Source organism: Haemaphysalis longicornis, unplaced genomic scaffold (assembly GCF_048455015.1).
Source record: "Haemaphysalis longicornis isolate Haplotype H1 unplaced genomic scaffold, Haemaphysalis longicornis Haplotype H1 scaffold_9, whole genome shotgun sequence".
NCBI classification, from domain to species: domain Eukaryota; kingdom Metazoa; phylum Arthropoda; class Arachnida; order Ixodida; family Ixodidae; genus Haemaphysalis; species Haemaphysalis longicornis.
The window spans coordinates 28,133,306-28,146,838 of NW_027526460.1; the positions used below are offsets into that span (position 1 = coordinate 28,133,306).

Sequence of the window (13,533 nt, forward strand, 5' to 3'; positions counted from 1 at the left end):
CAACCTAAACACTAGAGTGCCTTTTTATTCAGGCAGTGACACACGGCATCACTGGTCTTTAGTTTTTAGAAAAACGATAATTTTTATAGCTCGACTTAAATGTGAAAATTTTAGTCTATGTTCTACAGCGCATAAACTACAGCGCCAGGATAGGGCCACTCGCACGTCCTGTTTTTTTGCGTCAGTGCTTGCATGAGATGGTGAGTGTCTGAGGCAACTTGCGCCCCTGACCAATCCGTGCATGAAGCGCGGCCTCCCGGAACAAAGCCAATCAAGCTGGTTCAGCACTCATGGGCTATTCGTGGGAGCGGCGGTTAACTCTCACCATGGCTTAATTAAATGGCTATCTGCCTACGTACACATGAAGTTTGTCGGCTTCACTCTTTCGGAGGCGAAGAGGCACGTAAGGACCCCTCTTGGGTGAACGGGGCTAACAGTAATTGGCGCCTCAAGGCTTTGTTTGCCGTCTAGTTACGTGTGGTTCCCTGTTCGTGGCACGGAATTTGCGTGCTTTGCGGGGAGGTCATTATGCCCGCTTGTCTCGCGTATGCGGTCTTTTTATTTTCGCTCTTGTTATAATCCGACTCTCTTTCTGGCTCCCGTATGCAGACTTTTTTATTTTCCCTCTTGTTATAATCCGACTCTCTTTCTGGCACATCTTACTTTATGAAGCCTCCGTATCGTACCCAGTATATGTTCTCATTAGTTAACTACACTTTCTTCCGCGAGAAAGGACCACGACGGCGGAATCTGACGATGGTAGGCAAGTAACTGGTTAGTAGGCTTCTGTAAAGATAATTGGATTGGAACTATTTGGAAGTTGTCCAAATTTCGGAATAATCTCTGTTTCTGTTACAAGTTAACAGCAGCAACCTGTCTTGATAGCGCCATGAACCTAAAGCGCTTCAATCTAAATTAGTAAACTACACCATGATGATTAATTTTCGATGTGCGCAAAAGACCTGTCCCATATTATCTGCGAATGCGCGCGATTCTCAGCACACCGAGTGTCCATCGCAGCGTCTTTCGGCCGGCCGCTTTCTGTGGTTCTACATTTGAGGGATTGAGGGACGCATTAGATTTCTTCGTGTCCCAAACGCGTCTCTCACACAACAAAAGCTCTTCTGACGTATGTGCGAAACACAGCTCTTGACCAGACCCACTATGTAATTGAAAGCGGGCATCCACTTCGTCATCATGAAAATTATCATCATCACCTTCACTGGATTTTTCTGGCCTTTGAGCCCTGGCGGCATTTCCGGCCATTTGAACGACGTTTAGTTGATTTTCGCGGTCGGAGCGGACCAAGACGGTCTTTTAATGCTTTGAAGCCCTAATAACAATTACGCGCGAAATATTGCTGCTTTTCTATGGCATGCCCGTAAAATCTGTTGGAGGCTAGCTGTTAGCACAATTTGAACCAGTCATTATATAGATCACGTATAAGGGACTATGTGTCACGGGGTTGGGGAACGGGCTACACTGCAGGAGTCTCCACACTACTGATTGCCACTTATGTAATGTATGATGTGCCGCCGGGTGCCTGGTGTGGCACAGTGGATAGCGGCCGGTTATATCCATATAGGTCACCAGGCGTTCCCTAACCTCCACTAGAATCAAAAGCTCACATGTTTCAAGGCAGCCTCGGAAGCAAAATCCTCAAGCAGCCGCGTGAACATGTTCGTTTCTTAGTTTAGCTGAGTGCTCTGGATCCCATATTTAGATTCCTCTGACTGCCGTTGTCACAAAATTGTAAAGCAAGTGCCTCGCAAAGCGCCTCGGGTGAGATATGACCCTTCGCGAAGTTTCCAATTGCACTTATCAGTCACAAACTCCAAGATTGGTGGGGAAGAATATTAGGCCAGTTCTACCTCGTTGCAACTACGAATACTCAACATTTCATCAGGCTTGGTAGGTAGCCGTGGACGTTGCAGTCCAACAGGGATTGCTGCTTCAATGCTGCAGCCGAACTCCAGAAGCGGCCCTACGCCGCGCACCTCAGAGGATCAGTGGCTAGGGCGTTGTGCTACGGAGCACAGGGACGCGGTTTCCATCCCCGCTGCTGTGGCCGCTTTCCAGATGGGGGCGAAAAGGGAAAATGCCCCAGCGTCAAGAATTCTGCGCACGTTAAAGACGTCCACGTGGCCCAAATAGGTGTTGTTTTGGCGCGTTGAACCGTGGTAATTTGATTCTGTAGCGAGAGATGCGATGGCCGTATTCTCGCCGTTTCACTGTGGCCGGTGGCCGCACCGCCATCTGAGCGGTTGCTTAGCAACCGCCGCAGCTGGCAGCACCACTCGCCGCGCCATCTGGCATGACGTTAGAGGAGGAGCCGGTGAAACCGCGTTGCAACAACAGAGGAAGAACCGGCGTTGCATCGTATATATAAAAGGGGCGGCTCGGTGGGTTCGTCGTCGGATCTGGAAAGTGAGCCGGAGAGACTGAAAGAAGCCAGGCTTCGTCGTTGGAACGAAACCAAGAGGAGGCAGCGAGCCGAGGAGACGGAAGAAGAACTAGCCGCACGCCTGAAGAAGCGTCGTAACCGTAGGGAGAACCAAGCTAAACAATAACATTAACCGTACCTCTCGCTACGCACACCCAGGCATAACTGAATTAAGTTAAATCCAGATTGAATTCTCAAATCGACACGGCACCACGCTGCCGCTCTTTCGTACTTACCCCGTTCCTCTCCCCTACCTCTTTTTTCTGCTTGCCTTCCAGCCTAGAGATGCGGGGACTCCCATAACTTGTTCTGTTACGTCTCACAGCGTCCAATATAGAAATAGAAGCGAGGCCGCGTGTATGACTTCATTACTCGCTTCGCTGGCCTTGAAGACGTGCTCGTGACCGTCACCACAACAGCCGTCACTGTTGTGTTTTGGTTGCGGAGGACTGAATAATTCATGCGGTACGCTCCGACGGCGTTCGCTCGCAGCAAAAAAGGCAGATACTGCGGACTAGTGCCCACACACGCGTAGCGACAATGCCAGCGCTGTTAGCCCGCTCGCTGGGCTGAGTTCCGTGCACGGCTCTCGTTACGGACAGAAAAAGGCGCACACACGCGACACGCGCTAGTGACAGCGACGACGCCAAGTGCGATGAAAGCGAGGTAAAATCGAAGTTGTGTGGAATGCAAGGATAATCAAGACATTTTCGTGTAGTGGGGATTCACTTATAGGGAATGCAAAGGGCGAAACGCGCCGGCGTATGAATCCCGTTTCTGGTCTGCTAATCCTTAAGTGGGCTGCTGTTTTGTATTTGCGCCTGCAGAACTGTCACGCGGAGGCTGGTCATGCCAGTGTACACGGGTTAAGACTGCTAAAATGAACAAGCAAGACTGATGTTGGTGAAATGACGATGAAGTTCAAACGAATCTTGGTGGCCGGAGTGCAGCCGCAGTGAACGCCTACACAGTAACTACTGGTCTTTTTTGTCACCCAGAGTAAAAATGTTCAACTTTTTACCATTCCGATGGATGAGAGAGGCTGCTTAGAAATGACGGAAGGACAAGAAAGGGAGTATAAACCACGTATAAGACTGTCTTTTTCCCTCTTAATGCTGTAAAAAGTAGATTCAGAAGATTTACCGAATACAAACCAAACCAAAATTTTCGCCGATAAAGCTGTGGCACTAGCAGGCTGCCTTTCTCGAGGTAAAGCGTTCGAGTACCCGAACATTAAATTGCCTGCAGCTTGTTTTTGTGCACTGAAAGTGTACTGACATCTTCAAGAGATGCACGAGCTGCTTTTATGGAGCGCCAAATATTTACCGCTTCTACTTATCCTTCGTGACCGAGGACAACATTTTAGCGAGATTGAACTGAGTTCAACAAGGCCCGCTAGGAAGCAACGGCCTTTGCAGTTCCTGTAGATTGTGCAAATGTGAATGCGCGACGGAAAGTTGCCGTCAGCGCATAAAATTTGTTTCCGGCTGAGCGGGCCGGAAGCTTTCAGAGTCGCGATCGTCGTCGTGCCGTTGTCTCGGGGGAACACTCCCGGCTGGCTGTCGAGGCGCTTGAAGACATTCTCTGCGGGTAGCGTCTGCAGATGGAAACTTTTCGGCTGTCAGGACGTGGACGGCACCATCGGCGCCTCGTGAGCTGACAATACAAGAGGTTTATTCTGTGTAAGGAATCAGCCAGCGTGGAGGAAGGAAGCAGAATACGCTCCCCGGTCTTTCGTGTTAGCTTTGTTCCATTCTCTCAAGCACGCTCTTTCGCCTCGGTCATGCTTATTTCAGGATGTCGTACGCAGCCATCGTCTACTGAAGACTAGAAAAAGAAAGATTTGGCGTCATTTTCGAAGTCTTATAGTTTGCTTCGAAAGATCGCTGACAGCGTTTGTACCATGAGAAACGCTGTGACGTGGCGTTAGACGTGCTCCCCTTTATCGAGTACAAGAAGCGTCCCTTGAGCACGCGTTAAGCCCGTTCGTTCTTGTACGCATGTCGTGTAAAAAGCAGTCACTTGGAGGATCAGCAAGAACAAATTAGACACCGATCGGGTACTCTTTGCAAGTTTCTGTCCTCTCTCTTCTCCTTTTCACCTCCATCCTCTCCACCCCATATGCACTGCTAATCCGTCCGCCTAAAGCGGATCATAAGCGGATCATAAGCGGAGCATAAGGCATTCCTTCTTTACCTCCCCTTTGGGACTTTCAAGTTTCGTTCAGGTTGTAAGAAAGAATACATGAGACATAGTTCCTTTCAAGGGAGGCGAGGAGCACTAGGTCGCAAACATTCTGTCACGCACGGGTCAACAGGCGCTGCGGCCAATGTGCGTAAAACTTTGAGAAGCATAGGTTGGGATACCGTTCAGTGCGTCCAAGCGTGTTCTGCCCGTATGCTGGCCTTTCTAAGTTCAGGTGGTGTTGTGCGGAAATGGATTGCCCCATCCCGAGGAAAAAAACCGACGTAATGACGACACCCGCTTCTTCAGCGAAATGGGACATGGATTTTCACTTGGCGCAACCTTGTGTCTCCGTCCAAAAGGCTTGAAAAATATTTATTTGTGTCACAGATTTAGAGTTGTCAAAGGAGCCGGCGTTCTTCACATTTCTTTGTTTGGTTTATGCTAATGCATCGAATTGCCGATGTAATTAAACTTTCTGGCCCGCAGCGGCGGCTCAGGGGCTAATGCGATGTACTGCTGAGAACGAGGCCGCGGGTTCGACTCCCGACCATGGCGGCCGCGTTTCTGATGAAGCAGAAAAGAAAAAACGCCCGTGTGTTCGAGATTTCGACGCGCGCTAAAGATCCCCGGGTGGTCGAAATTAATCCGGAGCCCTGAACTACGGCGCGCCTCATCGCCTGTGCAGCGTCGACGCGTTAAACCCCACAATCAATCAATCAATCAATCAATCAATCAATGATCTATTAACCTTTCTCACAAGTTGCCAGTTTAAAATTTGTTAGGGAGTGCGCAGAGGCCAAACAAAACTGTGTGCCTATTTTTTATCCAACGAGATCGCGTTGTATTCGCGGCCGGAAGACTGTGGAATGGGGAAAATTTGTTCGTAATGCAAGAGAAAGCAATAGGACTGATGGAAAGCCTGCACAATGACCACAATGTTGATATCGTACGGGGCGCTATAGTTTGTACCACACGTTTTTCTTTGTAGTATATATCACGGTTGGTACAACGGAATTGCACCCTGGTGAACAAAACATGAAGCAGACGACGCTTTTCTAAGGGCAAGGACTATAGGCATTACTGCTTTCTTTCGAAGATGTTAACTGTTGCGTGGCAGGATGAACAGTCATGGACAGCCTAGTGAGTGAGTGAGTAAATATTTATTTCTGAAAATTGGGCGAGGGTAAAACGGGGTGTTAAAGAAAACGGGCAGGGGCGGCCATCCCAGTCCGGTAGGCCGCGTGCCATGGAAGCTGATCTAGCCCGTTCGACCAGTACAGCCTGGTCCCTGAGCATGCCGCTGCGCAGCACCCACTCCCACTGCTCGTAGGATGAATGGGTGGGGGTGAGGAGTTGGTAGGGCACTGCCATACCAAGTGGAGTGTTGTCAATGGGGAGTTAGTTGCAGAGTGTGCAGTAGCGAGTACCTGGACTGAGATATGCGGTGTAGATGCTGGCGGTTACAGAAATTGTTGGTCTGAAGGCGGCGACAGATCCGTGCATCCGCGTTGGGAAGGGAGGGTTGAGGTGGTGGGTATAGAGGCGGTGGGACTCACGGTAGTGGGAGAGTATATCGACGTAGGTGGGGGGTAAAGAGGAGTGTTTGGGGGTGGTGGGTGGTTCATCCCCTCCGGGAATGCCTAAGCTGAAACAATATAACAGCAGACGACCTATATTGGTGGCGTGGCCCAGCTGCGAGAACGAAAAGCCTGGACGAGATAAAACATGCATTCGAGAGCGCCCTTCGCTGCTGACGAGCGAGTTGGCCGGTTTCGTCTGCTAACCTACTGAGCAACTTTCACGAACACGTTTTCTGCGATCTTCTGTCCGAAAACCTTTCGTCGCGTCACGCCGATCTTTTTATGTGGCGTAATCGACAAAAGTGAAATAAATAAAACATCATGACATCTGAAACACATTTGCTAGCTAAGCCGTAGACACCAGTTGCAAACCTCGTTTTTTAGCTGCGGAGCTGGTATGCTTGAGCTCGGTCTAATGGCGTTAGCAAAGACAAAAATACCTAAGACACAGGAAGCTGACCACATCCCTTTCCCCCTCCTTCGGTTGCTCAATAAAGATGTTTTTTACCACCAAGACAGAAAAAAACTCCTCACCCATCACTCATTACACAAGACTCCAATCTGGCGCCGAATCCATCTACAACATGGCAATTTCGCATCATATTTCACCAACTGTTTTTCCCTACAACTGCACAACATGCAGTACACCAAACACCACCTATCACCTCATATGGGAGTGCGTCAAGCATCCCAACCCAATTCCATCACCTACATTGGAGCAGTGGGAGCACAGGCTGACCAGCTTCCAGCTCGAGGATCAGGAGTACCTGATCTCCCGGACGAGGGCTGCCTGAAGGCGGCCTGGACTGAGGCCACCACCCACTCGCCTTTCCCTTAGAAAAATAAATGTTATTCCTCCTCCGGTGGGAGCCACCCGACACAAACCCCGAGCCTCGCATAACTTCGCGCAGCTTCGTAGGCGCAGCGAAGCCTGGCCTAGCTATGACGTCACTGCGCATATGAGACGGGTATGGTCCAACTCCGAGTATCGCGTCGAAACAGCCGCGCCTAAACGGAAGAAGCGAAATCACCCCCAAAATGACCCCAGACGTCCAGTAATGGAGAACTCCCAACGTAAAGCCCACAAATCCATGGCTGGCGCAAGCGACCGGGTCCAGCGCGAATTCCTGAGCGCCGAGTTTGGCGCCAGCTGTCGCGTCTTTGATAGGCTGTGGTTTGACACCAATTCGTCTCAGTTGCGTTGCGTTCGCGACTACTAGAAGCGATAGATTTCTATGCAAGCTCTACTCGAGGCGTTTTCCCCCGAGTTCGACCCCGAACAAATGAACATTTGCAACCTCAGCACCGCTGCTTGTCCATCCTTGTACCACTGGTGCAAGCTCCCCGGTTTTTTAAAAGAAACAAGCTCATTTATCATCGTGTCACCCCGAATGTCTCATTGTAAGGTGACTTTCAACGACCTTTGCGCCGACACGAACACACAAAATCTGGTATTAAGACTATCACGCGGCGTAAGGAAGGCCAGAAGCGAACTGGCATGCCTGTCATGTATAAGAGATGATTAATGTCGATATCCCTACCATTGTCCCTGAAGAAGAAAGTGTATGGCAGCTGCTCACCTACGGGGCAGAAACTTGGAGGCTCACTAAGAGGGTTAAACTTAAATTGAGGACGACTCAGTGAGCAATGGAACGGAAGATGATAGGTGCAACATTAAGGGACAAGAAGAGAGCGGAGTGGGTCAGAGAACAAACGCCTGTTAAGGACATATTAGTTTAAATTAAGAAGAAGAAATGGACGAGGCCAAGGCATGTAATGCGAAGGCAAGATAACCGTTGGTCATTAAGGGTAACAGAGTGGATCCCTAGAGAAGGCAAGCGTGGCAAGGGGCGGCAGAAAGTTGGATGGGCAGATGAGATCAAGAAGTTTGCGGGGATAAATTGGTCGCAGTTAGCACAGGACCGGGATAATTAGAGATTAATGGGAGAGGCCTTTTCCCTGCAGTGGACGTAGATAGGATGATGATGATGATGATGATGATGAATGATTATCAAAGCTTGTGATTGGTGGTAATGATTAGCAAGGTGGATTACGGTGGTTAACATACAGGTGGATTAAGATATGATGATTAGCAATTTTAATAATGACTATTAAGGTGACAAAGTGGACTGAGGTGTATTAAAATTAAAGTATGATGATGATGATGATGATTCTGGGGTTTAACGCGCCGACGCAACGCAGGCGATGAGGCGCGCCGTAGTGGAGGGCTCCGGATTAATTTTGACCACCTGGGGATCTTTATCGTGCGCCGAAATCTCGTACACACGGGCGTTTTTGCTTTTCGCCTCCATCAGAAAAGCGGCCGCCGCGGCCGGGAATCGAACCCGCGACCTCGTGCTCAGCAGCGCAACGCCTTAGCCACTGAGCCACCGCGGCGGGATTAAAGTGTGCTTTGAAGTGAATTCAGGTTGCGATCAACGTGAATAAAAAGGACAACACTAGGCCAATTTTCAAAGAGGGGTGGCAATATATTTCGTGGTGCTAAAAAAAAAATCTGAATATGTGTTCCCGATGAGGTAGATACCCGCATTTATGTCGCAGTTGTTTGCGGATCTCCACCCTAGCCGGACGCCGTTCAAATGGAATGATTCTCGGCAGAGAGCATGGGCCGGGTGGACTGGATTTGGTTGGCGTCCGATCTAATTTCAGCCACGATGTCAGTGATGACATCTGTTCCAAATGCGTGCTCATGCCTCACCCCACCGCCCCCCTCCCCGCCTCTCCTCTTTTTCTCCCCATTAAGTGACCACTCGATATAAGTAACAGGTTGAAATGACGAGACCAAGGCATTTCCAGAAACTTTTTTCCAAATTTAATGAAACACGAAGTACAAAATACAATAAACGTAAAAAACGCGAAACGCAGTGGCGGAGCAAGAACACGCGTCTTATACGGTAGTACGAACGGCATAGGCATTTCGCCCATTTGAAGGGGTGCAAAAGGATCCGTAGGGCCCCACAACCACATTCCTTCTTCCGCGCGTGAGAGCATCTTCGTGACGTCGTGGACTCAATGGCGGCCAGGTGGAGAATCCCCTGGGCTCTTGGTTGCAGCGTCATTCAGCTTCACGTCGCTGAACGCTTTCGACAACACGAGATCCATGCAGGCCTTGGCACTTCCGTCCGTCCTGTCCACGGGTTCCAGCCTGCAGCACGCGACGCAGGTCGGCGTCGTTCAGGGAAACCAACGAGCGCCAGGGCTGAAGACAACGGCCCGCGTCCTCCACCGTGCACTGGCCCCTTTCGAAGCGTCGCCCGTAGATCTCCCACCCAGGACCCACCAGCACCACGGAGATGGCGAAGAGGTGGTGCAGAACGGCCTGCACGTCTTGCAGCGTGGTGCGCGCGTGGCCAATGTGCTCGGCCGTCACGCGCCGTAGGTCGCGTTCCAGTCGAGGCCGTTGGGTCCTCAGGCACGCGCAGTAGGCGGTGGTGGCGTTCCAGGCCGTATAGCTCACCTCGGTGACCTCGAAGCCGCGGATGGTGAAGCTCATCGCGCAGTCCAATGCGAACACGCCGCTGGCGACGCAGGGCAGCAGTGGACGTGTGCTTACGGTGTCACGAGCGGGCGTGTGGCACTTCCCTCGTGGCCGCTCTCCACACACGTGGGACTCGGACAGCTGGCAGCCGGGCTGGTTGGCAGAGGTGACAGAGCAGCTGACCTCGATGCCGTAGCGCCGTCCCGTGTGGAAGAGGCGGGCGTTGGTGGCGTAGTACTCGCCACTGGGCGGGGGGCAGGAGGAGCGGCAGCAGTACCACCTCTGGAGGCTCGAGGGGACCGCGTCGCCCTGCAGCCGAATGGCGTGGCCGGGACCTTCAACGATGGGCCCCGGGTAGCCGCGGGGGTGCATTTCGTGCGGGGTTGGCCCGATGCTCAGGAACTCTTGGTAGAGGGCGGCGGCGCAGAACAGAAGGCGGTAGGCGTCTTCCAGCAAACCCGCACCCCGCGCCGGGGCCGAGCGGGAGATTGGCGCCGAGAGCTTCTGGCAGCGCCAACCAATAGGTATTAGAACGCCGAGATGTGCAGCAAGATCTCTCATTGGCGGTCTGCGAAAAAGAATCACGTGCTCTTCACCCAATCCGCTGGTGCCATGCGTCCGTGGTGAGGGCAGATACGACACTCAAACGCGTGTGATCGGTTGGAATGCCTGGACGCCACTACATTATTTTTTTCTCCTTCGGGTGCACGAGCACTTGCACTAACAGCGCACGCTTTTCTTCTTTTTCGCCATTCGCATTACGGTGAACGCCGTTTTTTTACGCGCAAGCATAAGAGGCCCGGCCGTCTGTGAAGTTGGTGTGAATGCAACACATTGTTTTTTCCCTTTCCTTTTGTGTCTACCCCTGTCCTGTTTTGTCCATTGTTTTCCTGTTACCTATTCCCTGTGGTGAAATGGCGCAATAGAAAAAGCACCGATATTCCAAGCTAAGCAGTAGGTGGCGCTGGGTTCGCGGGGTCTGTGCCCACAGGGGAACAGAATCTCGCCTCTGCATGAATCTGAAGCTTCACGTATTTTCTATCTTAAAGCTATCTTGCGCGTTAATGCACAGTGGATGGTTGGTAGGATGAAAATTACGTGCAAGGAGGTAGAATGGCTGATAAGTGCTTGGCTGGGCCAAACCCGAGATATAGCGCATTCCTGCCTGTAAACTTGTGCGTAATCGAGCAAGCAATTGTGAACGTGTGCCATCCTGGGTGTGCAACACTTTGCTGGGCTTTTAAGTATGCATTCGAGATTCAGCATTAAATAACTTTAATTAGAGGGTAAGCGGATGCACTTCCTTAGGCCACGAGCCCAAGTGACGGCGGAGGTCTTTGCCCTGAAGAAACATACATGCTTGGCGTCCAGGTTAGTGCTCGTAGGAAGGAATTGGTGGCCGGAGGCCTAGCCCCTATGTGGAGTAAGCAGAAAGTCTGCGTGTATACCTACGGGTGACAGCCATAATTTTGTAACGCCCACACAGCATGAAAAGCATGAAAAGCGATTTCCGTTTTCAGTGGCATATTGTTACTGCATTGCGGCGGCTGTAAACAAAGCGCGTACTTTTTTTTTCGTTCTGCCTCCCCTTGCAGATATTCTGAGGCATAAGACCCGCCAAATTGTCGGATTTGGCGGGTCTTTGTAACGTTAAACTGCACAATGAAGCCACAAATGGGACTTCGATCAATTCGTAGCTTCCTCCCCACTCCTAATGTGAGACCGTGGCCTAGCGCTTAAGCGCCTTCTCTGCTTATTCTGTTACTAGATCCTTTTTTTTATCTAACAGGAGCTCCTCTCTCGCAGCTGCTTTAATGCGTAGCTATGCACTTAAAGTACCGTTCAAACCGGTAGGGCTCAATTCGTACACAAATGTATTCAGGTCACTTCGGTTTGCGAACGCACCCCTCTCTTATTTCCACCTTCCCGCAATTTAACCGCACTTAGTGTCTATTCAATTCAGAAAATCTAGAATAGGTGACAAGGGCAAGAACGAAGGAATTTTCCTAAATGTCTTCCCAATTTAATCAAAGCACGACGCGCAATGCGAAGGAGAAGCACGTGGTGGACTTAGTTTGTGCACTGCAGAGTGCGCGTTCGCAGTGCATAGGTCCAAACACTTTTCTCCTTTGCGTGGCGCACGATGACTCACAGCACCCTGCAAACTCCCTCGCGTCGCGACTCAGAAACGCGGCCACGTAGCGACTCATTTGGGCTTCCTGCTGTATTCTTTCTTTCCTTTACTTCCGTTCTTTTTCCTTCTCCTGCGATACATTAGTGGTGCAGGCTGGGCTCTCTTGCCTATCCCACACTCTGTAGCTCTCACGCTGCTTCAGGGCGCCCGGCGCTTTCCACAGCCCGAGATCCATGTAGGCCTTCGCGTCTTCCGTGCTGTCGTGTTCACGTGGTCCAGCCTGCACCGCTATATATCAAGTCAGCGTCTAACAGCGAGCGTGGGGCCCGTCCATTGATTGATTGTAGGGTTTAACGCGCCGACGCAAAGCACGCGATGAGGCGCGCCGTAGTCGAGGGCTCCGGATTAATTTTGACCACATGGGGATCTTTAACGTGCGCCGAAATCTCGTACACACGGGCGATTTTGCTTGTGGGGCCCGTCCAAATGGGAGCCGTCTGATGTTGGCAATGGCAACTGCTCCGTCCAAAACCGTCTACTGGAGACTTTCGAAGTGGTGCCGGTCGTTCTTGAGCCCGTGGGCCACCAGCACTAAACAGACGGCCAAGAGGTCTAGCAGACGGTCTTGCACGTCTGGCAGCGTGGTGTGCACGTTGGCGAGGGGCTCGGCTGCCGTGTCACAGTCCAAGCCTTTGGCACGCGCAGTAAACGTGGAGGCCGTTGCAGCTCACCAGGATAACCTCGGTCCCCTCCAGCCCGTGGATTGTAAAGCTCATGTCGCAGTCCAGTGCGAACGCGCCGCCGGGCCGCCGGCGTGTGTTCACGAAGCAGCGTGCCGCCTGGTCGGGGTCCCTCTCGTGGTCCCGCCTGGTCGTGGTCCCTCTGCACCCATGTGGCATTCTGACAGCTGGCAGCCGGGCTGGATAGCTGGAGTCCCGCAGCAGCTGACCTCGCTGCCGTAGTGGCGTCCCGTGTGGAAGAGGTAGACGTTGGTGGCGTAGTTCTCGCTACTGGGCGCGATGCAGGAAGAGCGGCAGCGTCAGCACGTCTTGATGCTCAAGTGGATGACCCTGTCGCCCTGCAGCCGTATCGCTCCAGCGGACCCTGAGTAGCCGCAGTGGAACATTTCGTGCGGGATAGGCCCGTAGCTAAGACGCTGTTGGTACAGGGCCGCGGCGCTGAACAGAGGACGGAAGGCGTCTTCCAGTAGGCTTGCACCCCCCGTGGTCGCCAATTAGAAAATGGGCGTCGAGAGCTTGTGAAAATCCTGCTTCGCTATAGCGGCGCCTTGCAGCGGAGGACTAGCGTCGGCCGCTGCTGGCGCGTATCTCCCGTTGCTGTTGAAACCCATGCCAGGAATTCGTTAATCATCGGCGAAGGGGTCGGGTACTGGCCCTGCGCGTCCAGCTTCTTTTCCTCCGTCTCCTTCGGCTCCGCGTCCTGTGACAGCCATGCTGCCTAAGCTGGCGTTGGGACGGCGAATGTGCGCTTGAAAACCTCGCCGAGCGGGACGTCATCGCGCGCGCCGGACTGCCCGACCTTCTAAAACACTCATCAAAGAGTTCGACGTGTCTTCTGTCGCGTGCTGATCTACTCGCCAGTTTACGTGCGTTCGCACCTTAAGTGGGAAGCACAGGAAAGCTTGTAGTGCAAACGCCGAGTTCGCGAAGCGGGTTGCCGCAGGTTCTAG

The 13,533-nt window shown here is 52.0% G+C and overlaps 1 protein-coding gene across 1 annotated transcript; it reads right to left on the minus strand.

Annotated features, from left to right (window-relative positions):
• Nucleotides 1-9,240: 9,240 nt before the first annotated feature.
• LOC144153122 (RNA exonuclease 1 homolog) lies at nt 9,241-12,078 on the minus strand. Its single transcript, XM_077684779.1, has 3 exons — nt 12,011-12,078; nt 9,420-10,277; nt 9,241-9,376 (listed from the first exon to the last, which is right to left on the minus strand). Exons 1-3 carry the CDS (start codon nt 12,076-12,078, stop codon nt 9,241-9,243), a joined length of 1,062 nt encoding a protein of 353 aa, XP_077540905.1.
• Between the last annotated feature and the right edge of the window lie 1,455 nt (nt 12,079-13,533).